Source organism: Misgurnus anguillicaudatus, chromosome 19 (genome assembly GCF_027580225.2).
Source record: "Misgurnus anguillicaudatus chromosome 19, ASM2758022v2, whole genome shotgun sequence".
Lineage (NCBI taxonomy): Eukaryota > Metazoa > Chordata > Actinopteri > Cypriniformes > Cobitidae > Misgurnus > Misgurnus anguillicaudatus.
Window position 1 is genome coordinate 26,638,258 of NC_073355.2, and position 26,980 is coordinate 26,665,237.

A 26,980-nucleotide genomic window follows, 5' to 3' on the forward strand; every position below is an offset into this window, starting at 1 on the left:
CGCCATCCATAGGTTTGCTTGCTAATAGAAGCAACATACAGCAATGCCTGTAGAAATGTATGTTAGTCTATAAATAATGTTCTTATTCTATATTCTTGTAAGCTAATAAGAATACTATATAAAGGGAGTAAGCTTATATAAAGGAAAACACCACCGTTTTTCAATACTTTACTATGTTCTTACCTCAACTTAGATGAATTAATACAAACCTATCTTTTTTCAATGCGTACACTTAATTTTTGTACAGCGCATCATTAATGTATTAGCATTTAGCCTAGCCCCATTCATTCCTTAGGATCCAAACAGGGATGAATTTAGAAGCCACAAAACACTTTCATGTTTTCCCTATTTAAAGACTCTTACATGAGTAGATACACGAGTAAGTATGGTGGCACAAAATGAAATGTGGCGAAAAAAATTTAAGCGGATAAAAAATAAGAACTATATTGTATGGCGGAAGAGCACTTAGTTTGCAGCACATATTGAAAAAAGGTGGTGTTTTCCTTTAAAAATATCAGCCGCTCATATAATTTATCTGGGAAGAATAAAACATTTATTTTCTTGTCAAGGTTTGAAAAGGCAACTTTGGAATACCAGGAGCAGCTGTGTGCCGTCACAGGAATGGACTGCTCCATTAAAGGCTTTGATCGATCCCTTCTGAAGCTTACCGGCACCAACTCCACCAGCCCAAAGCACACCAGTAGCGGTGAGGAAATTTATGAGTCCTCACTATCTTCGACTTTATATTGACTTTGATTCTAATATATTTTGTGAATATTTATTTAGCGAAGGGAGAAAGACTGTTCTGCTGAAGTCTAGTGAGTGTTCTCCAGAGGTGCTGAACTTCCTGGCTAATAAAGCGTGCGAGTGTTACGTGGCCCTGAGCGACTGGGAGTCTGTACAGGAGTGGCAGGCCACCATGATGAACCTCAAGAAGAACAGCAGCAGTTTCAGCGTCAACCTCAAGACGGATTTTAACTACATCAGGTGTGTAAAAGTGAAGCTGCTGTCTGTCTTTGACTTTTTGCTGATCCTAGTAAATTCTCATTATAGTGAATTATTCATGTAAATGGTTGCGTGTGTGTTGGTGCTCCAGAGCTCTGAGCAGATTTGAAGACGGAGATTTTGCCGAGTGTCGTGCCCAGCTGGAGTTGTTGCCTGGGGAGGATTACGGCCTTAACTGCACAACAAAAGATAAGATTGGTATGATCACAACCTGTATAATCAATAGTCAAACATTCTTTTTTTTAGAAATATAGAGAAAATGTTGATGTGATTAGTCCGGACCTTCAATTTAGTTTTTTGCTTTCACAGACCTGAAGAGGCTTTTGCCTGCTGTGTTGAGTCCAGACCCCTCGGAGCTCCAAAAGGCCATTGAGGTACAGTTGCTCAGAAGCGCTGTGGGGACCATCATCTCAACCAATCATGAACAGGACCAGAAGGGTCTCGCCTCATCCGAGTAAGTAAACACAGCTGGCTTTAATTTTTAATGTTAGCTTGTGCAAAGTTTGTGATAATAATGATACTCCTTGGTTTTGATCTGTAGCAATCTGGTGAAGTATTTGAAGCAGACTGGTCGCATCTCTTTGGGTCCTCTGCGTCTCTCAACGCTCACTTTATCTGACAACCTGCCCACCCTCAGCACCCTGCAACTACACTGTGCCAACTCTCTAGAGAACTCCCTTTGTAACCAGCACCCCGAGGTCTGAGTCATCACTAAATCGTGCAAAATATATAAAAATCTCCCTTGCTTTGTAATTCTCTTTCATGATATTCAATCTATATGTCTGTCTGTAGGATTGTCTCATTCCACTCTTCAGTGAAGCCTTGACCACTTGCAAGCAACAGGATGTTCAGCCATGGCTGCATGCTCTCCGTTACACCACTTTTCAGCGTCAGCTTTTCCAAAAACTCAAAGGTAAGGTCTCCTTCACCTCAGTATGAATGTTTGTTCAGCGTTGGGCTTTCTTAACCTGTGGACAGCCATAAAATGAACACTCTACTCTGCTTATCAAGTATTATTGTCCAAATGTATGTACGTAATATACTGAATTTGACTATAAACTCCTCCTGAATGATTTTTCCAGGTTCCTCTGCCCCAGTGGACTCCCATCTAATGGAGCTTTGTCTGACTGCAGTGAAGTTTGCCCGTAAGCAGGGTAACATTGCCCTTGCCACGCGCCTGCTGAGTCAATGCAGCAGTCCTTCGGTGAACTCAGAAGGTCAAGACCTGGTTCAAAGCTTCAAGCAGCTGTCACTAGAGGGCACTGTGGGGGAGAAGTGGGGACCAGAGTTGGAAATTGAGAAGGCTAAAGTTTTGTTTGCTGCTGGTATGTCTCCTTGATTCATATTACCAGCAGCTGGCTATCATGGTCTCTAATGTACAATGATTACAGAATATGTTACCTGTCCATGTATGAACACTTTCTTGCTGTCCTTTAGGTCAGTCAGTATCTGCTATGGAAATGCTGAGTTCCTGCGCGCTGTCGTACTGTCATTCTGGGAAGAGCGAGCGTGCTGTCTGTCGCTCAGTGCTCACTTTGTGCAAGTGGCTATTGGCAGACTGGAAAGATCTGACACCACAACTCAAAATGGTGGTGAAGAGAAACTCTGGGTCTACCAGCCTCACAACTCTCTCCAAAAACATCTCCGGTCTGTTGGAGCTGCCGCTGGAGGATCAGGGGATGCCAAACATTACTACAGAGACTACAGGTATATCTGACCTTTGCAGTGTGATGATAAGTCATGTTAGTTGATTGTATTTGGTCTTTATCCTTTGATCTGAGGAATGAAATGTTTGTGATGTTTGCTTTGTCTCCAGTGAGTGTTGGTGTTGGAGAACCAGACTTTGTCCTGGGGCAGCTATACCAGCTCTCAACTACTCAGGCTCCTGAGGTGGCAAAGTCATGGGCTGCTTTGGCCAGCTGGGCGTACAGATGGGGCAGGAAGGTTGTGGACAATGCCAGGTATTTATCCCTCTTGATCTATTCAGTCTGTAAAACATATGTATATTGTAAACAGTGCACTGTGTTGTCAGAAAACCAATATGCACAACTGGTTCTTTGTTTGCTTTAATTTCCTGTATTTTCTCTACAGGATATCATCAAAAGTCTTAGTCAAAAGTCTAAATATTTTTATTTTTGTTTTCTGTGGCTGATAGTCAAGGAGAGGGGGTTCCTCTACTGCAAGGAGAGAAGAAAGAAATCGAGGACTTGCTCCCAGCAGGCACGAATGATGAGGACAAGGAAACCATTTTCAGCATTTTGGGTCAAGCCATGTGCCGCCCTGCAGGAATTCAGGTCATAGAGTTTGCAGTTTGATGCAAGATTTTGAACTTTTCCCTCAGTTTAGTTTCACTGCAGTTTTTTTCCGCAATATTACATTTTAATGCTTTGTGCATTTTATTTATTTATTTATTTTTGTGTTACTTTGATATGGGTATTATTCAGAATAAGGCATAATGTTTATCATATAGTGCTTTATCTTGTGTTTACACGTGTCAGTTTTTAAAAATTGAAGAGTCACTAGTTGTTGATCGTTTCTAATTGGGTGATTGTGTATTGATGTTTGTTCCATGTTCATGTGTTATTTGTCTCATACAGGATGAGGACATGGCGCTACAGAATGAAGAGGATGAAGAAGATGACATGGTGGATGTGATTGGTAGACAGCTGCTAAGTGCCTGTCCATGGCTGTCTGATGTGGAGGACAGTGTGATGGACGGGCTGATTGAGGTGTGGAGGCGAGTGGTTGATCGAATCTTTAGCCTTTATCGGGTCTCCTGCAGGGCGTACTTCACCTTCCTCAAACTCAATGCTGGACAGGTTAGAAGATTCAAATTGTGTCCAATTGCTATGGCAAGATGATTATTGTTGTTTTAACTGCAAATTTTGCACCATTATTCAATATTTTTTGTTATATTAGTGTCGTGTTAAATGTATGTGATGTACTACTAAGTGAGGGATAATGTATAGGCAGCCGGTTGTTATCAAAGAAATAAGACTGGACAGTGTGATCAGGACCAGACATGAAGCTATTTAGTTATTAAAAGAAATTATTAATTTTTTGTCTAATATTAAAGGCAGGGTGCATGATTTCTGAAAGCCATTGTTGACATTTGCAATTACTTAAACAAACACGCCCCTACCCCAATAGAATCTGGACCTTCTTTTGATAGACCCGCCCACACATACGCAACCCAGGCAACGATGTTGGTTAGTAGACACGCCCCTTAATGCTCATTGGCTAGATCTTCCAAATGATTTGCAGCATCTACGTTACCATATGTTATTAGGTCTGAGCGGTTGTTATCTGGGAATTACAAACCTGCAATGTTGTGACTCGCCAATCTGAATCAAGCACTTCAACAAGCTGTGTAATAACTGTAAATAAAACAAACTAAGCATGATGTTCTGTTCATCAGGTGCCCATAGACGAAGATGATCCCAAGTTGCTGCTGAACAACCAGAGCAGCAAACAGAGCAGTGATGATGTCATTGTCATGGCTACCCTCCGTCTGCTACGCTTGCTGGTGAAGCATGCTGGGGAGCTAAGAGAGGGTCTGGAGCACGGCCTGGCCTCCACCCCCACTGCGCCATGGAGAGGTAAGAACAAAATTAGCCGACTCCTCCCACTGTACCTAAACATTTCAAATCAAGCAAACACTGCTTGTATTAGCACAGGATGAAAGGGTTAATTTAAGATGTGGGTTTTCTCTCTAGGTATCATCCCTCAGTTATTCTCCAGACTGAATCACCCGGAGGCCTACATCCGTCAGAGCATTTGCAGCCTGCTGTGCAGAGTGGCCCAGGACTCACCGCACCTCATCCTCTACCCTGCCATCGTGGGTTCAATCTCTCTTGGAGGAGAGGCCCAGGCTGCAGGTACAAGCTTTACTCGCATCATCCTGACCATCTTAACTCAGGCTTGTGTATTCAGGAATCTATTATGTGATGCAGGATTTGCATTAACAAGGTTCTGCCGTAGGTTTTCTGCATCTGACTGCTGTCTCACTCTTATCAGGTAATAAGTTGCCGTCTTCCTTGCCTACGCTGCTTGGAAACATGCAGGGAGAGGCTCTGGAGAGCGAGATGGGCAGCGGTCCGACCTCTCAGGAGAGCAGCCGTGGTGAAGAGATGGTGATGTATTCCAGCGAAGACCAAGCCATGATGCAGGACTGCTACGGCAAGATTGTAGACAAGCTCTCCTCTGCCAACCCCACAATGGTCCTTCAGGTATTGCAGTGCTACTTGATGCTGCTGTTCTGGTTCTGATATCTGCTGGCCCTTAATTTGCAGGGTTCCTACGGGTACTAGAAATCCTTGAAAGTTTGTGAATCTGGGGGGGATTCAAGGCACTGGGACGTTTACATGCATAGATACAGGTCATTGAAAGTGCTTGAATCTGTTTTATGCAAAAAGTTTTCTGGAAAAAACATCCAATCCAAAATGTAGTGTAGGATAATATCATAAAAATTCTAGACTTTTTAAGCACGCGTGCTAAACTGTTCGCTTTAAATGCTTATATCTTCTGTATGCGAATGTTGATTCATACCAAAATGCTTTTTTGCATAGTTGTGTTTGACACATGAAAACGTCTCGGGTTAAGTATGTAACTGTTGTTTCCTGAGAGGGGAACGAAACGCTGCGTCTTCCTTGCCATACTTCCTGGGTCCCTGTAACGCCGTCTTTGGCAATATTTCAGATAGCGATATACTTCCTGGCTCCCACGTCACCCTGTCTTTGTCGTTAAGCCTCACCATTGGTTGAATTACACATTCAGACGCACTTTCCAGGTGCGAGTTCCCTCTAAAGGGAACTGTGACAATGTATTTTAAAAGACAACACAATCTAACCTTGCTCTCACTTGAAATTTAGTCCTTGAATTTGAGGGTATTGGACCTGGAAAGTCCTTGAAAGGTCCTTGAATTTGAAGTTAGCCAAGGTGTGGGAACCCTGAATTCAGTGCAAAGAGTGGTATTACGATTTCTCATGGCCATGAAATACCTCAAAAATCAAATTAAACCTATTCACAAGTTGACCTTAATGATTTTGTCATTTATATTTTAATGTTTAACCAGTTTAAATTTTGTGTGCAGGTGCAGATGTTAGTGGGTGAGCTGAGGAGGGTCACTCTGCTCTGGGATGAACTCTGGTTAGGGGTCCTGCAGCAGCAACACATGCATGTCCTGCGCAGGATTCAGCAATTGGAGGATGAAGTGAAGAGGGTCCAGAACAACAACACTCTACGCAAGTGAGTCATAACCCTGCCTGTCAAACATTTAGAGAGCATGACTCAGTGTTACTTCATTTTAGAAATCATTCATAAATCCTCTTGCTCTCTCTTATGATTGTTGTTGGTTAGGGATGAAAAGTTGGCTATTATGAGAGAGAAGCACTCTGCTCTGATGAAGCCGGTGGTTTTTGCGCTGGATCACGTTCGTAGCATCACAGCCACTCCGGCAGAGACTCCTCATGAAGCCTGGTTTCAGGAGACGTACGGTGATGCCATCCGCAACGCTCTTGAGAGACTGAGGAACCCTCTCAATCCGGCTAATCCTGCCAGCAGCTGGGTGCCCTTTAAACAGGTGCAGATGCATGCCCGTGATTACAGAAAATGCAAATAAGCTTGCACCACATTTTTTTTTTGTAATCCTACCCTGTCCTGTTGCAGATCATGCTGAGCTTGCAGCAGCGGGCACAGAAACGTGCCAGTTACCTTCTGCGACTGGATGAAATCAGTCCGCGTCTGACCGCCATGACTAACACTGAGATGGCCTTGCCAGGGGAGGTGTCTGCCACAGATGCAGTTACCATCCAAAGTGTCGGCAACACCATCACCATCCTGCCTACTAAAACCAAACCCAAAAAGCTCTACTTCCTCGGCTCAGATGGCAGAAACTATCCCTACCTCTTTAAAGGTACGGGTGATTTTAAACATGTTTAAGGGCTTCCGAATCTGTCTCGTGCTGGGTTTTAATGTGATCCGTTTGCATTGTTTTTTAGGACTAGAGGACTTGCATTTGGACGAGCGGATCATGCAATTCTTGTCCATTGTCAACACCATGTTCACTAAAGTAAATCAGCAGGAAAGTCCAAGGTTTCATGCTCGTCATTACTCTGTTACACCGCTGGGCACAAGATCAGGACTCATCCAGTGGGTGGATGGTGCCACTCCTCTGTTTGGGCTGTATAAACGATGGCAGCAGCGTGAGGCTGTGGTTCAAGCTCAGAAGGTGAGTGAAAATAAAGCCATCGTACTTGGTGAACAGAAAATAAACATTAACGTTTCATTTTTTGCAATATGTAAATCTCTCTAACATCTATTTTAGGCACAGGACTCCTTCCAGCAGCCTCAGAACCTTCCCATGGTCCCTCGGCCCAGTGAGCTCTACTACAGTAAGATAGGTCCTGCCCTAAAGGCTGTTGGGCTCAGTTTGGATGTCTCACGTCGTGATTGGCCACTCAGTGTCATGAGAGATGTTCTAAGGGAGCTGATGGAGGCCACGCCCCCTAACCTGTTGGCAAAGGAGCTTTGGTGCTCCTGTACCACCCCCAATGAGTGGTGGAGTGTAACTCAGGTGAGAGGAGCTCATTATCCTCATTTTAAATGCACAAACAAAGTAAAATACTACACAAAATGGCAAGTCACTCAAATTATATTTGTGTTTAAGATGCACACTATTATGGAAGGTCAAATTATGGCAAAATGATTAAAATGGTAGAGGGAGTATTTATCACTTTATTGCATTTTGCATGGCTATCAATTATAACGTCTGCATTGTGCTGTGCAATTTAGTCTTATGCAAGATCTACTGCTGTGATGTCAATGGTGGGATACATCATTGGTTTGGGGGATCGTCATCTTGACAACGTGCTGATTGATATGACAACAGGCGAGGTGGTGCACATTGACTACAATGTCTGTTTTGAGAAAGGTAAGCGTTTGTTCATTATGAAATATTTCCAAACCCTTTTACATATACTTTTAACGGCTTTATTGTGCAAACAGGAAAAAGCTTGAGAGTACCCGAGAAGGTTCCTTTCCGTATGACGCACAACATCGAGACCGCTTTGGGGGTCACTGGAGTGGAGGGCATTTTTAGACTCTCCTGTGAACAGGTGAGAATCTGTGTTTATTTGAGAGAAAATTTCAACTGTGCAGTTTAGAAATGCACACAAATCTTCACTTCATGTGCCTTAGGTGGTTCAGATAATGCGCAAGGGAAGAGAGACGCTCTTGACCCTGTTGGAGGCATTTGTGTACGATCCCCTGGTGGACTGGACAGCTGGCGGGGAGGTGGGGTTTGCAGGTGCCGTGTATGGCGGAGGAGGACAGCAGGCAGAAAACAAGCAGAGCAAGAGAGAGATGGAGAGAGACATCACCCGTAGCCTCTTTTCCTCCCGTGTGGCTGAGATTAAGGTAAAAAATGAATGCAAATTGAACAATTAAGTAATATGCTTCATAAGATGCACATGTATTTACTGTCTTCTCTTGTTTCTCAGGTGAACTGGTTTAAGAACCGTGATGAGATGATAGGTGTGCTGCCACAGGTGGAGGAGGCGGTGGACGAGTACCTGAGCCTGCAGGAGCAGCTCACACAGGTGGAGAAAGTACAAGGCAAGCTGCTGGAGGAGATGGAGTTCCTAGAGGGTGCTGACACCAGAGCAGATCATCCTATTCACACCCTGGAGCACAGGTGGGCATATGAGATTATAAGCAATGTTACCGTAGATCAGTTTGTAGGGCCCCTTAATCTGCAGTATCCAACCTCAACAATGCCATTTAGTGCAGAGATCAGCTCATTTGCATTTAATAGGACACACCAAAAACAGCTTCCCGTTCTAATTCTTTCTCCCATCTTTTCATAGATACTCTGAGCACACTCAGTTACAGTCCAGGCAGAGAACAGTGCAAGATGCCATCCAGGGCAAGTTGTCTGATTTAGATCAGTGGATCTCTCAATATCAGGCTGCTTTCGCCAGTCTGGAGGCCACCCAGCTCGCCAGCCTCCTACAGGAGATCAGTAGCCCTATTGATTTAGGTACCACTTTTGTATTAACCATCTATTTCCAAGGCCAAGCTCTAGTGTTAGACCTTGTGAGCTCTGAACACCTTTTGGTTCGTTTCAGGCCCTCCCAGTTATGTGCCAGCCACCACCTTCTTGCAGAATGCAGGTCAGGCTCACCTCATCAGCCAGTGCGAGTCTCTGGAGGCGGAGGTCAGTGCTCTGTTACAGCAGAGACGCTCTCAGCTGCGTGGCTGTCTCGAGCACCTGCACAGCTACGCCACTGTGGCCTTGCTTTACCCCCGTGCTGTGCTGCATAGACACAGGGTCCACGCATGGAAACAGTGGATGGAGGAGCTGGTGTGTGACATGACAGTGGAGCACTGTCAGACCATCTATCACCAGTGAGTACCAATACTGCTTGTCTTCAGTTCAGTATAAGTCAAAAGATAACCTTTAACACTAAATTAGTACTATGATCCAGATTTTTTTTTAAATATGGTTATTAAAATGAAAATCTAATTATGAGATTAGGAGCATCAGAGTTTCATTTCACTTATTGATTTCAATCGTTGACATGATCTTACTAGGTCAGTATTAAAGATATCAAGGTTATATTTTTACAGAATGTTCTTTACATTATATATGATTGAATTTTTTTGGTGATTTACTATTTTCTACTAAAATCATCACAAATAATAATTTAGGAGAGATATGCATTTAAATGAACTAAAGTTACAGAGAAGGCTTTTTTCTCTTTAGGTATGAAATGCAGTTTGCACCTCAGCCGCCTCCTGCCACGTGTCAGTTCCTGTCTAGCATTGAGATGGCACTTCAACACCATGCTGCTGACACCAACACTCGGCTGCTGCGGCAAGTGGAGCGTCTGAAGACGGAGGGTGCCAGTGTGCCCGTGTGTGAGGAGCAGCTGCAGGAGATTGAAAGATGCATTAAAGTCTTTCTGCATGAAGATGCTGACCTGAGCTCCTTTAGTCTGGCTGGGATCATCACTTCCGCGCTCTGTGCCCTCACCAGGTCTGTTTGTGACATTGAAATGTTAAAAGGACACTCCACTTTTTTTTTGAAAATATGCCCATTTTCCAGCTCCCGTAGCGTTAAACATTTTTATTTTTACCGTTTTGGAATCCATTCAGCTGATCTCTGGGTTTGGCGTACCACTTTTAGCATAGCTTAGCATAATCCATTGAGTCTGATTAGACCATTAGCATCATGCTAAAAAATAACCAAAGAGTTTTGATAGGAAAAATATTTAGAACTTGACTCTTCTGTAGTTATATTGTGGACTACGACCGACAGAAAATGAAAAGTTGTGACTTTCTAGGCCGATATGGCTAGGAACTATACTCTCATTCTTGCGTAATAATCAAGGACTTTGCTGCTGTAACATGGCTGCAGGAGCACAATGATATTACGCAGCGCCCGAAAATAGTCCCCTTGGGAACTTTCAATAGCAGGGGACTATTTTCGGGCACTGCGTAATATCATTGCGAGTCCTTGAAGTTTCAAATAGGAAAAATATCGAAACTATTTGGTTATTTTTTTGCACTGTGCTAATGGTCTAATCAGATTCAATGGATTGTGCTAAGCTATGCTAAAAGTGGTATCGCCAGACCCGGAGATCAGCTAAATGGATTCCAAAACGGTAAAAATCAAATGTTTAACTTTAGGGGAGCTGGAAAATAAGCATATTTTCAAAAAAAAGTGGCTGACATAATGTGATTCTTAGTCTCATCACAGACTAGCATCTTTATTATTTTTGTAATAGGCGTAATTTGGTCATGGAGGGAGCTGCAGCAAGTGCAGGAGAGCAGCTGGTGGAGTTGACATCTCGTGATGGCGCCTGGTTCCTCGAGGAGCTCTGCAGCATGAGTGGGAACATCACGTGTCTCGTGCAGCTTCTACAGCAGTGCCAACTCCTGTCACATGACCTGGACATCCTCAGTCCTGCAGAGACCTTACAAGCTGTCTACCTATCCAACGGCGTCTATACCTGCCTTCAGGTATGAATATTTTCTCTGTTTAGTGTGACTTGTTTCACTGCCTTAACTATAATTCCACATTCTAATTTTTGTATTTGCAGGAGCTCAACACAAACTTCCGTCAGATCATCTTCCCGGAGGCTCTGCGTTGCATGCTGAAGGGAGAGAGCACGCTAGAAACCATGCTGGCAGATCTGGATGCACTTATTGATCAGTGTGCAGATGGGGTTTCGCTGCAGGGGCTGGGGGAAATTCTGCAAGCTCACCTACGAAACAGCGCGATGGGTCTAGAGGAGGACGCGGATGACCACTATCTGGATGTCACCAGGTAATATCAGCGTTAGAGCCGGTATAGCAAGTATTTGTTACGGGTCTGTGGTCTTAACTGTGTTTGTGTGTTATGTCAGGGTTTTACGGGCCCAGTATTCAGAGCTGATTCAGCCACGCAGCATGGAGAGCTCCGTTCAGGAAACACCCAAGATGAGTGCTGGGCAGATGTTGTTGGTGGCTTTTGATGGCATGTTTGCCCAGTTGGAGACTGCTTTTGGACTTCTGATAGACAAGGTAAGAACTTTTGCTGTTTGTGTTGTTTTTAACAAGACTTTGTGATACCATTGTAATTTTTGTCATTCAGCTGAACTCTATGGACGTACCTGCTGCCTGGAGAAAGGTGGATGTGATCCGGGAGGCCAGAGCTACACAAGTCCATTTCTTTGATAATGTGCAGACCAGGCAGGTCTTGGAGGAAATTTTCTTCCTGAAGAGACTCCAGACGATTAGAGACTTCTTCCGTCTTTGCGGCTCATTTGCACAGACGCTTTCTGGTAAATCACTAATGGATTTATTTTCCCCCTTCTATAAATTTTAAGTTGATTTACATTCCTATAGTTTGTTTGGGTCAATACAACCCTCCTTATTGGACTTTGACCCTCTCGTTTCTTCTTACAGGAACCTGCCCTACACCCACTGATGAGCCTCCACCGTCTAATGGCCCAGTGTCCATAGTGAAACCTTTGTACCGTGGTTCTACTGTGGTCAGTGAGGACCAGATGACAAGGCCCATTAAAGCCTTTACCGCAGACTTTGTGAGGCAGATGCTGATGGGGCTTCCCACTCAGGCTCTGGGCCTGGCCATCTGCAGTGCACTCAGTGCTCTTGGCATGGATCTTATTGCCCAAGTAGAGGCCAAGGACTTTGGCGCCGAGGGAAAAGTCTCTCTGGATGACCTTTGCAAGAAAGCTGTAGAACAGGGTGTGCAGGCTGGGCGGCTATCTCAGCTTCTTCTCAACAGAGCTACGGTACTGGCCAGCTCCTATGACACGGCTTGGAAAAAACTGGACTTGGTACGGCGTCTTGAGGTCAGCATTGAAGCCTGTAAGGTCAGCCTGCAGAGAACCCAACTGCACATTGCTATGTTTCAGGTAAGAATCGATGAAATAAAACTAGGTTGGAGCCCACAACCATTATTGAATCTGTTGTTTCTATAATCCTCCAATCTCTCTCAACAGTGGCAGCATGAAGACATTCTTGGTGCTAGAACTCAGCCTATGACAGTCAGCCCTCCGCCTCGCTCCATCATCCTCAGTAACATGAAGAAAAAGCTTTACAAACTCAGTCAAGATGATGCTTCCATTGCCAGTGTCCAGGTTAGAGAGCTTCCTTGTTTTGGAAAACTTATGTCATTGAATTGTACTCCTGACTGTGTACTTCATATTGGTATTGCAGGACAAGTTGGCATCTCTAGAGGGCAGCATAGAGCAGAGGCTGAAATGGGCTGGTGGCGCAAACCCGGCACTTGCCCCAGTGCTGCAGGACTTCGAGGCCACCATAGCAGAGCGCCGCGCCCTGGTGATGAAGGAAAGTCAGCGCGCCAACCAGGTCACGTTTCTCTGCAGCACTATTCTCAACTTTGAAGGTCTGCGTACACGTACCTCAGATGCTTTGAACATGGATGGTGCGCTTTTTGAACTCGTGAAGCGATGCCAGGCCACGTGTTCCTACGCGGCCCAATTCAGCACTTCCGTTTCCTCTCTGGAGCTTCAGCTGCTGCATAGACTGGTTAGTGTTGTTCATCTCTGAAAATAACTGACAGAGACAGTGTTCGTCTGTCTGCACAGCATGTGTTTACCTACCCCTTTGCTTCATAAACTACATTGACACACTGGATTGCGTCTTTGCAGAGTCCTGCGATGGATCTGTCTATTGGTGGGCCTGAATGGCTGGTGTATGCACAGAGTCACCTCACCCAGGAGATGTCCAGTCAGAGAGCAATGCTGGAGGAAAGAGAGCAACAGCTGGAGAATGTGACCGAGACCTTACAGCTGCTGGTGGACTCCATTAAAGGCATCCTGTCCAGTCATAACCGCCAGCTTGCTGATGTTAAGCACCTGCTGCGTGCAATGGCAAAGGTATTTAATATTAGAATTATATAAATATATTCATAAAAAATAATAAAGTTGTCAGCAGAAATGTAATAAAATATAATCATTTAGTTTAGTGTAATATGATTTTTTACATACATACATTTGTTAAAAGATTGCTTAGAAAACAGAGCTGTTTTCAGCATATGTCAGGACAAATATTACAAAAACGCATTAAAATTTACATTTAGAATAAAATGATATTTATTTATTTATTTATTTTATGATTACGCTTATATGCCATCAAGGTGGATTTATTATTTAAGATTTCTCATTCTTTGGCACAATTGGCGGTTACACCATTTGACATTTTCAGGTCCATTCAGTCTTAACTTTCATAAAAATTGTGCAAATGTAATTTTTTATTGCATAAAATTAAAGGTATAGGGGAAGATTTTCCAGAATTTTAGAAAAGAACCGCCCTCTCCACTTTTTAAAAAAATGCAATTGCGCAACACTCCTATTAAACTTGTGCACGAGAGAGCCTGCACGAGCCTAGTTATTCTCTTCGCTCTGTTTACAAGTTGCTGTCAGCATGGCTCATACATTGAGATGTTTACCGTGTCTGCACGGTTCGTGACTTGTGCCAGAGCTAGCATCGCTAATCATAGCTAACATCAACTTTTACTAGCAGTGATTTTGAATAGATTTCTCCAAATAGCAAACTTTACCTGTCGAGTAGAAACTTTGCGACTGAGGCATCAGTGGGAAGCCCAACCCGTTTCTTTAGCGCACGCCAGCGTGTGAAATTTTCTGACAAAAACATTTTTGTGTCTTTCTTCAGAGACCTTTCTCTTCTTGTCATACAATTTGTAGACACTTTTTCTCTTGCGACATTTAAAAAAAATATGGTGAGAACGCGAGCTTCAATGAATGGCTAAAACAGAAGCTCACCACACATGTGCAGAAAGCAAACGTATGACGGGCTTACGTAAACGTATCACCAGAATGATTGACAACTAGGATGACCAATAGTCTTGATGATCCACCTGGAAAAAGAAAATCCTCTGCTTTAGCTTTACCATAAATACATTGTTCATTGAAATAACCCTGATGCATGCTTTTAAACCAATTTATTTTTTTATTATTAATTTCTTACTTGCCAAAACCGTTTTTGTCACTGACCCTTAATCAATCTCCATGTATGGTATCATTTTACCTGTTTATGGTAGGATGAGGAAAACGCCCTTGCCGAGGGAGAGGAAGTGACTTATGAGGGCAGTGTGCGTCAGTTCCTGTCCGAATACAAGGCTTGGCAGGATAACGTGCAGATTGTGTTGTTCACGGTGGTGCAAGCCACAGGTCAACCACGCAGCCAAGAACAGGTTGAGCTGCCGCAGGAGATCCCTGCTACTCTGAAGGAGCTCAAAGTTCAGAGCCAGAAGTGAGCACCCCAGCTTTCATAAATTCCAAAGTGTTACGCTCAGCTTTGAACAAACCTTATATGTCGGTTGAATAGACTGAATAGTTTTAAATCTCATATTATCCTTTTTCAATAGCATCTACAATGGCTTGGTGAGCTTCGCCTCTCCCCTGGTCACTGAGAGAGGAAGCGACTGTGCAAGTCCCACTTCCACAGTCCAAACCAGCTTTGCTGCTGGTAAGTGTCGCTCAGTTTTTACCGCTGTTTATATGTGTTCAGTTTAATTGAAATGCGTGTGTCTGTTGCTTACAGCAGTGCGCTGCAGTGGAGTAAAGACCCAGCCTGATAGCATGTCTCAGAATGCACGTAAAGCTCTTCCTCGAAACTTCGGGACCCCAGTGGACACTCCCCCCAGCACTCTGATGATCAACAGTAAAGGACTGAACCCGAGCCCCAAGAGAGCCGTGCGCGATCCTAAAACTGGTAGAGGTTAGTCCAGATGTCATATATCAATGTCTTATCAAACAGTGGAATCATTGAAGGAAATGATGGCATGTGTATCATTAAATAAACAACTTCAATTTCACTTCAGCTGTGCAAGAGAGGAACTCTTACGCGGTCAGTGTGTGGAAGAGGGTCAAAGCCAAACTGGAAGGGAGAGATGTGGACCCTAACAGGAGAATGAGCGTCACCGAGCAGGTACTTTATCAGAACGTCTATGTTTTTCTTATATGCTCGTGTATATGCGTTTCTCATGCTTAATGCCTCACTTCCTTTAGGTGGATTATGTCATCAAGGAGGCTACAAACGTGGACAACCTGGCACAGTTGTATGAGGGATGGACGGCATGGGTGTGAACGGGATCCTTGTAGATCACTTTGGTCCAGCGAGGGTAGAAATCACCAAAATCCATTGGGTCTGGGGCAATGGAGCCACAGAGCACCATGCGGGAAAGGGGGGGTCGTAGAGACCCTCCCTCAGGCCCACATCGGATCCCCGTAGCACAGCTGCATTCGGCGATCCAGCTAACACAAAGAATGGGTCTGCTTCTGTCTTCCCGAGATGTGTGGGGAGCTCACCAAGATGGGGAGGCGGGGTGGGGGGGTGAGGCACACAGCTTGAACTACCCCCCAACCAACCCCTGTATCAACAACAACAACAATAAATGTTTGTCAACTATCAAAATAAATAAATGATTGATTTGCAGGGGACAGTTTATCCACTCTTAGAGCAGAGGTCTACATTACTTAGGAAGTTTCTTAACTATATTTGTGAGCAACTGGAAAGAAGGGTGAGCCAGTCATCGAGGGATCCTCCGGCCTCTGTTTTTGGATGCCTCCGAGTTGGGCACAAGTTGCGGCTGTGCCGTCTTCTGCTGGAGGGCTGTGTAACCAGAAGACTCAAGGGACTCCATTCAAAGTCAGAAGGCCTTTGGCAGACCTTAGAGTTCTTGATCACAAAAAGACCTTCTCCCCTCAAGTATATATTATAGGACTACAGTGAAAACTTATTTTACACCTTCACTAACGTACTGCACAGATTTAACAATTGGATGGCTAAACGCTAAAAGTGGCTTTGGGAACATTCACCATTGTGTGTTTTTGAATGTTTGGCACACATAAGGTGCTTCAAGTTGGTAAATTCTCAGTTTGATTTGATCCTTGATTGAGAATTGAGACCCGGGCTCAATACAGCAAGATGTGCAAATCAGTTTCTAAATGCTTTTTTCTTAGTATGCATCTCTAATCTTTTTTTGTGTATTGTGGATTCTTTCTCCCTTTCCTTCTTTACTATGGATTTAGTCTAGATTGCTTCTTTTTTTGACTTGCCTGTGGAAGTGTATCATTTGATACATGTCACCATTAAAGCTTGCGTTTTACTGATCTTGACTTAGTTTTACATTTTTAGTGGGAGAAATAAGTAATGGATTGTGTTGTGGTGATGGTTAAAATTGTTGTCTCTTAATGGTTTTACTCCACTTGGTTGATCAAATAAAACTATAATTAAAAACCCTTATTGGTCTTGACAAGAGTATTCATTCATTCATTACCTGACTGGCATTTCATCTTTTTAAGACATAAACCAGAAATCATTTCTGTTGATAACTTGCATTTTACATGACGACTTTGCAGTACATAGTTAAAGCACTACCTAAAATGTGTGCTGGTTCAAGGTTAACCAAAGGTTAAGCCTATTAGTAAATGCATTGTACTCGTTTCCTCAAAATTCAAATATTTATACTTTTATGAGCACTAATAAAATATTTAATCTCCTTTATAAGTGCTATCACACAACAAGAGAGAAATATTTTCTCCATTTTGTTTTGAACTTGAACTACATTTCCCGTGAATCATTGCGTTGTGAGTTTCAGATAAAAACATCCTGAAAATAACGGTCAGTTCAGTTGACAGACGACTAACTGCTGCAGCAGAGGAGAGGCGCGTTCACATAATCGTGCTCGCCGCAAAACATTTTTAAAGACCATGGCTGAAGGCGATAACAAAAGTGCAAACCTGTTGGTAAGTTAACGTTGTTTCGTAGGACTTCGCTTGAAATCGAAATATAAGTTATTTTCTACGAGTCGAGGCGTGTACATGAAACGGGCTCGTTTTCCTTAGCACTATGCTACATAGATCTCTTCTGTCATAATTATTAGCTGGACTAGATTGAAAACGACCCGAAATGGAAACGTAACGTTTGCTTTGTGGTTTATCAGTAAATGTTAAACGTGTATCTGCAGTAAATAGACGGTAAGAACGAGCTATGTGATGTTAGCATACTGACAGTGCTAATGTTACGCATTGTCGTAATGATGTAACGTTAGTGTCTTACTACTAAATGGCGTTTCAGACGCAGTACCGGATTTATTTATGATATTTGAGTATATAGCATGTTAGGCCTAAAGTATTGAATGTTAAACGGTCACTCTAAGCAATATTTAAACGCCTGCCTTTGTGCGGGTTTCTTTTTGGGATATGGGTGTAACTTAGCGCTTCTAGCGCACGTTGAGCCTTAACGCATTTTAACATGTAAAGTACGTTTACGTTACGCATTATTGTAACTACGTAAAAAAAACATCTTAATGTCTAACTAGTTTAGATTAAACTGAAGAACGTCTTTGGATACATTATTTGGGTTCATTCTTCCTCACAAATTGCCAGTTCCTGTCAGCATTGATTTAACATTCTTTACATTCTAGTTGGATGTACCCATTCCAGGACTTCCTCCTGACACTCCCATAACAATCACTAATAATGCCATGTCATCCGACCTATAAGAAGTCATTGTTCATACTGTGCTATTGACTGAAAACAATCTCGTAGGCTCAAGAGACGAGTCAACTGGAAGAGCAACTGCAGGGATGGGGAGAGGTCATTCTGGCCGGAGATCGTTGCCTGCGCTGGGAGAAGCTATGGTACCCAGGAGCATTAGTGGGGGCCACCACAGTCCTCTTCACGCTGAGTATATTTAGCAGCTTTAGTTCTGCTTCCTAAGACTTAATCTTTTACTGTAGTTAATCGGATAAAGCCACTCACAGAATCCAAACTTTAAGATTTAAGAAATGTTTATTTAACATGTTCTTTTGAGCCTTTTCTATGTAAATTATTTTAACAAACAATGTTTACTTACACAGTTTACATCAAATTATGTTTCCAGTTAAAGGCAGGGTGCATGCTCTCTGAAAGCCAGTGTTGATATTTGAAATCGCCTAAACAAACACGCCCCTACCCCAATAGAATCTGGACCTTCTTTTGATAGACCCGCCCCACACATGCGCAACCCAGGCAATGATGTTGGTTAGTAGACACGCCCCTTACTGCTGATTGGCTACAAGTGTGTTTTGGTACTCAACCCGACTCCCTTTTCCAAAGCGTTTTTCTAAAATCATGCCTCCCGCCTTTAAAGTTAGATTTAGGGCGCACTCACATTATCAAAACCAAACCATGCCCCAGCGCGATTGTCACCCCTCCCTACTCCCCCAGGTGCACGCACTCACACTGTACTTTTTATCGATCCGAGTGCGGGCGCGCTTTTATCATTAAGATGCGATTATTTGAAAAAAGCAGGAAGTAAAGCTCTCTCTTAACACTGGAACCCACCATAATGATAAGTCTGTGTTTTTTATTTGGAGTCGTTTGGTGCGCGAGTACAGACGGCCCTCTCACATGTCATCATATTCCTTAGTTGATCTATCACGTGTGCAGCTCGGACATTCACGTAACCCCGCTGCTCGCATCAAAAGGTTTTTACGGAGGCAGATGAAGGTGAGTGGTGGCGCAACTGACGTTTTCACCTTTTGAATCGCGCTCAGACCACAGTCTTCCGCGCCTGAGCCCAAGTGAACCGTGCTCCTTTGCAACCCGGCCGCGGCGCGATTAACCAATCTGCGCCCAGGCGCGGAACAGAGCAATCACACTAGTCAAACAAACCAGGCTTTGGGGGTCAAACGAGCCCAAGCGCAGTTTGGTTTGGATAGTGTGAGTGCGCCCCTAATGTAGTACTTAGTTCTGATGTAGACACTTTCTTTGAAGAAATCTTGTACATTTATGCATCTGGCACACACATTTATCCAAAGTGCATTCAGTCTTCACATTTCTTTATCAGTATACATGTTCCCATGGATCGAACCCATGACCTTTGCTGTCCTAACACAATGCTTTACCCATTGTATCATACACTATTTTTCATTGTAACATTATTTGTTAATGGTTTCTATGTCCTGTCTTTTTATTGGCACGCTGATCTACTATTTGGATCCCTCTGTGCTTACTGGTCTGTCCTGCACTGTAATGATTTTGTGCCTGGCTGATTACCTGGTGCCCACACTTGCTCCCCGTGTCTTTGGTTCCAACAAATGGTGAGTGACAGAACACTGCTTTTGGGCCTGTGGATGGGAGAAAACAATAAATGTATCTTTTCATCATGGTTGCATCTGTATAATAGTTTACGGGTCTGAATGCTTTATTCTGATTGGTTGAGAAATGTTCCATGGGTGTTGATTATTTTTCTGTAAACCGCACACTTAATCTGTCAAATGTCTTAAAAATAGGCACCAGAGTAATGTTTGTGGTAACCGCAGAATAATTGACTCCAGTCCTTAAAATTCCGCTTCGTGCCGTGTTGCATTACCACATTGGGTGTGCATTATTTTTAATTATAATTCAACGGCCCATCATCAAGTATTCCTTGCGTATCAACTGCTATGTTTTACTGCCAACATTAAAGGTCTTCTCGTCTTAATCTCATTTGCGATTCAGATCCTCTAAGAACATACATCTGTATCTGTACAGCATGTACAGTCTTTTCCTTTCTGGTTTTGTTTTAGTCTCCCCTGGTGACTTGAGTTGCTCTAGTTTGGGAGACTTGAGTGAGTGGCAGTGTGCAGTTGCTGCTGGATATCCAGTGTCATACACAGTGATAATTTGACTCATCACATATCCACTGCGCTGATCCGGCCTGCGTGCTCTGCAGAGATGCGGCAACACCCCCCTTTCTACAGAACGGGTCTAGATCAGAGCTGTTTATTTTAGAGTCTGGCAGCGTCCGGTGGCTCTTAGCCTTAACCTTGAATATGGTCATGTTTATGTCCAGAAATAAAATCTAGTGCATAAGCACAAACTGAGGCAGCTTATGAAACCGTGGACTTGGAGAATAAAATACAGATTTTTGTTTTGGCTATTCTATATATTATTAGGTGTTTGCATGGTGCATTCAATATTTGCATATTAGGTGACCTAAAAAGAGCAGATGACAAATGAAAGGATACTGTAAATTCAGCCAGTTATCTTTGGCATTGTGCTGATAATGTGTGCATACTATCCCTTGCACACTTAGTATAAGTACAGGCTTGCTAAAGAGTGTTATATTGTCATCTGTACAGGACCACAGAACAGCAGCAGCGTTTCCATGAGATCTGTGGGAACCTCGTGAAGACCCAGCGGCGTGTGCTCGGATGGTGGAAACGTCTGTTTTCCCTGAAGGAAGAAAAGCCAAAAATGGTACAAGGCCCCCATTTTTCTTTTTCTTTTGATTAGTTGTAGAACAGCAGCGTCATTGTTTCATGTCTGAACAACACACTAGTGACTCGTAAGCTGATTTAACACTCAGTGTAGCCTGCCATTTCACACTACTCAGTCAGCTTTATCACTGTTAGAACAAACAAACATGAGTCAAAACCCAATGTTTCCGTTTCATGGTTGTAACTTCTGCAGTGTTTGTAACACTCCTCGTGTATGTAACACATTTTTTTTACTTCTCTGCAGTATTTCCTCTCTGTGATCAGCAGTCTTCTGACTGTGGCCTGGATTGGGCAACAGGTCCATAATCTCTTTCTTACCTATCTGATTGGTACGTACACTGTTACAGCATCACACAATGTTTTTTTGTTTAGATGTAAAAGTTTTTTCTTTTTTTTTTATTGAATATTAACAAGAACACAATATAGTTTACAAACAAGAGTACATATAACCATATATGTCAGGGGTGATATGAAAAGGAAAAAGCAAAGATGTAAAAGTTAGTAGATAAGTCTTATGCTTCGTCTGCCATCTTGGAATTTCTTTTCACTAAGCTTGTCGTGAAGTAACTCAAGGGAAGTGCATTTGGCAGAATTTGTGACCTTGCGCCTGTAAAAACCTGGCTAAAGTAATTTTTCTGTAATTTATGTTTTTTTTGTTAGGTAAAATCATTCTGTATAAATTAAAAACATTTGGTAAAAACATGACCTTGATATCTTTAAAAATGACTAAGGCCATGTCAAAGATTTGATTACTTTCGGTCTCAGAAAATCATGTTTTTAAGAAATTTCAATTTAAAAACAAGCTTATGTTTAAGGCTGCAGCACAATTAAACCATGTTTCATATAATACTTAAAGGACAAGTTGGGTGTTTTGCACTTGGAGCCCTGTTTTCAGATTGTTTGTGATGGGGTTGAGCGGTTTTGGCTGAAATTTGGACATGTGGTGCTGTCCCGAGAATTTTTGGGTGTTTGTTGTATCGGCTCCCACCTTTATAGTGGCTGTGTAGGTGCGCGGGAACAGTCCTTTCTAAAATGCATTGGACTATTGTTTACAAAGACGTGAAACTCACCGGGTGGTCGGGGATGTTCACTGATATGCTCACACAAAAATCGCTGCAAAAGATGCTTTCCAACAGGTTTTATCGTAGTTTTGTCCAACTCCATTGACTTGTATTAGATGTGCTGTGAGGTACGGTATTACTCCGCGCCGGGAACTTTGTTTTTGTATTCTTGCAATTGGAAAAGGCGGATTATTGCCACCAACTGGGCTGGAGTGTCTATTATTCAAGCTCTCAATGAAAGAATATACGGGTGTGAGGCGTTTGGAAAAATAGGTCCACAAGTTTACAACGAATGCTAAGACACCTGTTGGAGGGCATCTTTTGCAGCGATTTTTGTGTGGGCATATCAGTGAACACCCCTGACCTCACGTTTTTGTAGATGAAAGTTTGACGCATTTTGGGAGGGATTGTTCCAGTGCACCTGTGCAGCCATTGTAGAGGTGGGAGGTGATAGAGCGGACGCCCGAGGATTGTCGGGCCAGCATCGTGTGTCCGGGTTTCGGTCAGAACCGTTCTATTTCATCGTGGACGGTCTGAAAACATGGCTTTGAGAGTAAAATACCGAACTTGTCCTTTAAAAGCTGAGATTCTCTTGTTGATACATTTATAAGACCGTTCTTAAAAGTTTTGTAAAAAGGGTTTATTTATATGATGTGCATGTCCAAAAAGCAGTAAAACACTTTGAATCATTGTACTGGGTTGCATGCTGAAAATTTGCTTCAGGTGCTGCATGTCATATTCTGATTTGAAATTCGTAACGCAACCGCATAAAAAAAACCCCATTTTTTTATGTAGCAGCTTTAAAGTGTATTTAGCATAGGATGGTTAACTTGTCAGAAGTTGGGATACCAAAACAGATAAGCTGTTCCTGAAATTTGTGAGATGACCCAAAAATATCTGCATTGAGAAAAGAATCGGGCTAAAGTCGCAATATTTATGCCTTACCCAGCACTGGCCAGATTTTGTGGGGGTTTTTTATGGTTTTCACTTTCTAATGATAGAAAAGAGGTTCCTGAAATGAATGAAATAAGAATCATCATGCGTTTCTGTGCTTAAACTGAACAAAGAGACAATCAAACTCAAGTTCGGGTCTTTTTGAGCAGAATAAAAAAGCATAGTGTCAATACAATCATAAACTTTTATTTATAACCTACATTTTTTTTAAGCATTGACCCTTCACTAAGCCACGCCCAAAAACAACCACAACCGGCCAATCGTGGTTTAGCAACCGTAACTAGGCGCGGGATTGTGTAAATCTGATAACGGTATCCTAAAAGTTTGGACGGGGTGGTGGGATTTTTCCCCTTCCCAAAACCTAAAACCCAAGTGTAGAAATGGCAGACTTGGATCAAGCAGTGTGGAAGGCTTCATTCACAACTAAATGTCGACAGGATTAACAAAAACAACTATGTTAATGTTAGCTAGCTAGCTAACTCAGTACATCATTGCTTGGAAATAATGACTGTTCCTTGTTTATAATGCATAATTAAAGGCAAGACGTAGGCTGACTGACATACTTTAAAAAATATTTTAGCATTTTGTTAATGGACAGCCTACCCCTGAGTACCCCAATCCAATTGCGGCTCTCCCGGGGTTGGTTAGTAAGCGGGAAAAGGTTATGGATAAGCTGTTTGAATAACTGCTGTGCATGAACAAAGCTGTTCGTCAATTTGTTTGTTTCCCATTTAAATAGTCAGCATATGAGGCAGCTGCTACGTGCGCTGGGATCTATAGGCTTTAGCTTCAATTTTGATTAAATTATTTTCAAATCGGTTACTAATTATCTCCTTGGGAATGTCTGACACCGGTGCAAACACACTATAATAGACTTCCCAGGCGCGAAAGCTTGACAGGCATAGCAACAGTAACTAAAGAGGGCGGGGCTTGTCGAAGGGTCAATTGTATATTGAATGCTTAGTTTATAATATGTCATTTACAGCAATAATCACAAATTACACATTTTTGTCATTTATGTGCACAACTCTGACGCTCTCAATCTCAAAATTAGATTATGCAGCTTTAGCTGGAATTTCACAGGCTGGGTAAAAACAATGTATCTTGTGGGCAGCATATATAAATGGTCTACCTTTGAATTTTGGATATAATGGCCATCACAGAGGCACTGTATTTTGGGTGATTTTGGCAGTTCCAATGCCAAAATATGCTACCTCGTACCCTCTCTGTACACAAGTTTTGTTAAATGTGTTTATTGTTATACAGTGAAACGCGGTCTGTGAGAAGTTAATTGTGGGTGTACATTTGACACACTTGCCTTTAAAGGGCTAGTTCACCCAAAAAAATGTAGTCATAGTTTACTTCCACACAAGTTGTTCCATCTGGGGCACCATTGACTTCCATTGTAAAAACATAATACTATGGCAGTGAGTGGTGCTTCAGATCTGCTTTGTTTCGGGTGTGGAACTGCTTAAGGGTGAGTGAATTTTCATTTCTGAAGTGTTTTACTCCCTTATACAAGGTTTTGAATTAATGATAGGCTGCTTATTTTCTATTAAATATTTTACAGTGATCTTCCTTCTGCTTCTGCCTGGTCTCAACCAACACGGCATCATCTCCAAGTATGCTGGCATGGCAAAGAGAGAGATCAACAAACTGCTTAAACAGAAGGAAAAGAAGAATGAGTAGAAGATTGAGAAAAAGCTTTGAGAGAAAATGATCAAGCGAAAAATGAAACGTGAAAGTTGGATGATGAAAGCATTATGCTTCCTTCCTCATTGTCAAATCATAGACCACAGAACTTAAAAGTTTTTGCAGAAACCGATTGTTAAAAAAGTTCAATTTAACAGAGAGTAACCTGCTTAATGTATGCAGATATCACTTCAATTTCACATACTTTGCTCTTTAGATTTGGCTTAAGTATCTTTATCACTATGGTTGGCGTATGTCTTTTTGTTCTCAAAACTGATGCGTTCAATTTCGGCTCTCACATTCATATATTTGCATGTCATAGTAAATGTGGTGAAATGTCATGACTGCTTTAATGCTTGTATTCCGTTTTGTTAGCCAGTGGGCAACTACTGAATTATGTAACCAATTAGACACACAGGACACAATCAGAAGTTGTGAAATGTAACCTTTGCCTGATTGGATGCACTGTTCTGAAAATTGCACTGGAAACAGAAGTAACTGGAGCGAGAGGCTTGTTTGTGTTGGGAAATATAAACATAATGCTCCCAATTCAACACCTATTGCTGGGCTGTACATATTATGTTCATTTTCTCTCCCTGATTTTTTTGTGTGTTTCTACTGGCTTGTCTTAAGTTTGTCTACTTTCTGTGTTCTTTTATTTGTCATTTTTTGTGTTTGTGTTCAGCATAATAATAAACTATGATTTGAAACTAACAGGTCTGAGGTATTTCATTTTGTGAATGCTTTATTAGCTGCCAATTAAACTCAAGTGTTGTAATCTCATCTGACTGGTTCAATACAGACGGAAAGAATCGCACTGTGTCTCCCAGCGTCGAGCTGCCCACAGACCTCTCTCTCCAGATTGTCTTCTGGACTGTCCAGGCCCAAATGGTGTCTTCTCCTCTCCTGTAATCAATAGTAACACAGCTCTTTGCAAGGTCATTTATACTATACTGATGCAAACATCAATTGTTTGCAAAGAAATGTGTTTTGCTCAAAACCTTTGTTTTCTCTGTGCTAAGTGTATAGGTATTTGTATATACAATTGACTGCAGTACCTGTAATAATATTATGCTTGTGCCACAGAACTGGATGTCCACTGGATTCATCTGTTAAATATCTGGTCGAAGTGTTGCAGTGCTCTGTATGATATGTGGTCTGGTACGGAGTGACCTCATTAGGGTTGGTGACCTCTTTCATCACACGACCGCCATAGTTACGTGTTTTGTTCTGTTCCCCTGCACTATGCAGGACATAATGCTGTCCACATACATAACAGTAATATTAGTGCTTGATCAATTCAACTATTATATTTGGTTCTCTCTATTTTTGATAGGTTGGTGGTTACACTTTTATGATGTAAATCTATTGGACTGTAAGGCACATACACAAACTCAATTGTAGTAGTAGAACTTGAAGGGATAGTTCACCAAAAATATTGAACATTTGCTGTTAATTTACTCTGGCCCTAATGTGACTTTTATCCTCCTATCAACAGTAAAGAAGATTTGGTCATATGTTGTTAATATTCTTAAGAACAAAGAAAGACAACGAGGAATCAAATGAATGACATGATGAGGGTAAATAATAGCTTCGTTTTGGGGTGAACTATCCATTTAATGTACACTCCACGCTTACTGGTACTATGTCCTTTGGTCCATGTACATCTCTGGAGTGTGTCTGGCCTGCTGTTACTTGCACGTTACTAAGGTCCAGCTTTCCATTATGCTGTGAAGGACTGAGTGGATCTCGAAACGGAAAGACCAACGCCTGACCATCGTGTCCTCTCCTAGAAAAACTCTTTAGGAAACAGAATTGAAACTGTTACTAGTCACCAACATCATGAAGCGTTACTTCAGTAAACAACATATTGCCCAATGGGTGTGTAAATGTTTATCTAACATTTATATTTATGAATTTGACAAGGGGACTTGCAGTGCATACATTTTATTAGTATGTGTGTGTTTCTATGATCAAACCCATGACTCTTGCACCGCTAATACATGAGCTACCTTTAAAATGATAACTTACATTGTGAAAGTGACCGCTCTTTGTTTTTACCTCAGCATGTGTTGTAGAATAAACGGACTCTGTCTGATCGCCTAGAATCAAAGTGCTTCGATGCATTGGTCGTTTGCCTCTTACAACTGTTATAGGCGTGCAAGTGGGATGCTCCTCGGATGTCATCGGTTTGCTCTTCACGTTTATTGCGCTTCTAAATCCCAGAGATCACTGCAGTCTCCTCAGAGATGACACGTTTACAGGGAACAAGCAGACTACTCTCTGTTGTCACTGTGATCCTTATACTGTCGCTCTTAGCAACGTGTAAACAATAGACTTGTTCGACTTCATGCAGCGCCGCAAAAACCAAGAGGTAGATCGTGTACATATCTATGGAGTTAGATTAGGACAAAGTACCGCGAGAGCGCTTCGAGAAATCATACCTAAAAGTCTAATTTCGAAT

At 42.3% G+C, this 26,980-nt stretch overlaps 3 protein-coding genes across 4 annotated transcripts in view; 2 read left to right on the forward strand and 1 right to left on the reverse strand.

Annotated features, from left to right (window-relative positions):
* The window catches only part of smg1 (SMG1 nonsense mediated mRNA decay associated PI3K related kinase), a 35,782-nt gene extending 18,976 nt beyond the window's left edge, over window positions 1-16,806 (forward strand). For both annotated transcript variants that reach the window (XM_073857283.1, XM_073857284.1), the window contains exons 24-62: window positions 570-701; window positions 784-987; window positions 1,097-1,203; window positions 1,315-1,459; window positions 1,547-1,703; window positions 1,798-1,918; window positions 2,088-2,330; window positions 2,443-2,712; window positions 2,822-2,966; window positions 3,161-3,299; window positions 3,603-3,824; window positions 4,424-4,604; window positions 4,722-4,883; window positions 5,023-5,234; window positions 6,098-6,252; window positions 6,364-6,586; window positions 6,673-6,919; window positions 7,005-7,234; window positions 7,331-7,579; window positions 7,798-7,936; window positions 8,011-8,120; window positions 8,203-8,421; window positions 8,505-8,698; window positions 8,871-9,043; window positions 9,132-9,411; window positions 9,770-10,042; window positions 10,794-11,028; window positions 11,109-11,335; window positions 11,415-11,571; window positions 11,642-11,831; window positions 11,956-12,428; window positions 12,516-12,653; window positions 12,733-13,065; window positions 13,188-13,415; window positions 14,600-14,811; window positions 14,927-15,027; window positions 15,103-15,279; window positions 15,383-15,489; window positions 15,570-16,806. In XM_073857283.1, coding sequence (XP_073713384.1) covers window positions 570-701; window positions 784-987; window positions 1,097-1,203; window positions 1,315-1,459; window positions 1,547-1,703; window positions 1,798-1,918; window positions 2,088-2,330; window positions 2,443-2,712; window positions 2,822-2,966; window positions 3,161-3,299; window positions 3,603-3,824; window positions 4,424-4,604; window positions 4,722-4,883; window positions 5,023-5,234; window positions 6,098-6,252; window positions 6,364-6,586; window positions 6,673-6,919; window positions 7,005-7,234; window positions 7,331-7,579; window positions 7,798-7,936; window positions 8,011-8,120; window positions 8,203-8,421; window positions 8,505-8,698; window positions 8,871-9,043; window positions 9,132-9,411; window positions 9,770-10,042; window positions 10,794-11,028; window positions 11,109-11,335; window positions 11,415-11,571; window positions 11,642-11,831; window positions 11,956-12,428; window positions 12,516-12,653; window positions 12,733-13,065; window positions 13,188-13,415; window positions 14,600-14,811; window positions 14,927-15,027; window positions 15,103-15,279; window positions 15,383-15,489; window positions 15,570-15,647 — 7,588 coding nt within the window. In that variant the 3' untranslated portion in view covers window positions 15,648-16,806. The remainder of the gene's footprint in view (window positions 1-569; window positions 702-783; window positions 988-1,096; window positions 1,204-1,314; window positions 1,460-1,546; window positions 1,704-1,797; window positions 1,919-2,087; window positions 2,331-2,442; window positions 2,713-2,821; window positions 2,967-3,160; window positions 3,300-3,602; window positions 3,825-4,423; window positions 4,605-4,721; window positions 4,884-5,022; window positions 5,235-6,097; window positions 6,253-6,363; window positions 6,587-6,672; window positions 6,920-7,004; window positions 7,235-7,330; window positions 7,580-7,797; window positions 7,937-8,010; window positions 8,121-8,202; window positions 8,422-8,504; window positions 8,699-8,870; window positions 9,044-9,131; window positions 9,412-9,769; window positions 10,043-10,793; window positions 11,029-11,108; window positions 11,336-11,414; window positions 11,572-11,641; window positions 11,832-11,955; window positions 12,429-12,515; window positions 12,654-12,732; window positions 13,066-13,187; window positions 13,416-14,599; window positions 14,812-14,926; window positions 15,028-15,102; window positions 15,280-15,382; window positions 15,490-15,569) is intronic.
* A 344-nt stretch (window positions 16,807-17,150) lies between these two features.
* arl6ip1 (ARL6 interacting reticulophagy regulator 1) lies at window positions 17,151-25,230 on the forward strand. Its single transcript, XM_073857286.1, has 6 exons — window positions 17,151-17,309; window positions 18,114-18,244; window positions 19,526-19,648; window positions 20,672-20,789; window positions 21,054-21,138; window positions 24,395-25,230. The coding sequence occupies exons 1-6, from the start codon at window positions 17,274-17,276 to the stop codon at window positions 24,511-24,513; spliced, it is 612 nt and encodes a 203-aa protein (XP_073713387.1). The 5' UTR covers window positions 17,151-17,273; the 3' UTR covers window positions 24,514-25,230.
* Window positions 25,231-25,243: 13 nt separating this feature from the next.
* Window positions 25,244-26,868, reverse strand: LOC129436107 (uncharacterized). The gene is made up of 4 exons (XM_055194013.2): window positions 26,578-26,868; window positions 26,155-26,316; window positions 25,575-25,776; window positions 25,244-25,422 (listed from the first exon to the last, which is right to left on the reverse strand). Exons 1-4 carry the CDS (start codon window positions 26,701-26,703, stop codon window positions 25,310-25,312), a joined length of 603 nt encoding a protein of 200 aa, XP_055049988.2. The 5' UTR covers window positions 26,704-26,868; the 3' UTR covers window positions 25,244-25,309.
* Window positions 26,869-26,980: the final 112 nt, after the last annotated feature.

Coding starts and splice junctions, on each gene's coding strand:
- arl6ip1 (XM_073857286.1), top strand. CDS start 17,274: ATGGCTGAAGGCGATAACAAAAGTGCAAACCTGTTG. Junction 18,245..19,525: donor GGGGCCACCACAGTCCTCTT/CACGCTGAGTAT, acceptor TCTTTTTATTGG/CACGCTGATCTACTATTTGG. Junction 21,139..24,394: donor CTTTCTTACCTATCTGATTG/GTACGTACACTG, acceptor AATATTTTACAG/TGATCTTCCTTCTGCTTCTG.
- LOC129436107 (XM_055194013.2), bottom strand. CDS start 26,703: ATGACATCCGAGGAGCATCCCACTTGCACGCCTATAACAGTTGTAAGA. Junction 25,777..26,154: donor GACCAAAGGACATAGTACCA/GTAAGCGTGGAG, acceptor GTATGTGGACAG/CATTATGTCCTGCATAGTGC. Junction 25,423..25,574: donor CAAGCATAATATTATTACAG/GTACTGCAGTCA, acceptor TATTGATTACAG/GAGAGGAGAAGACACCATTT.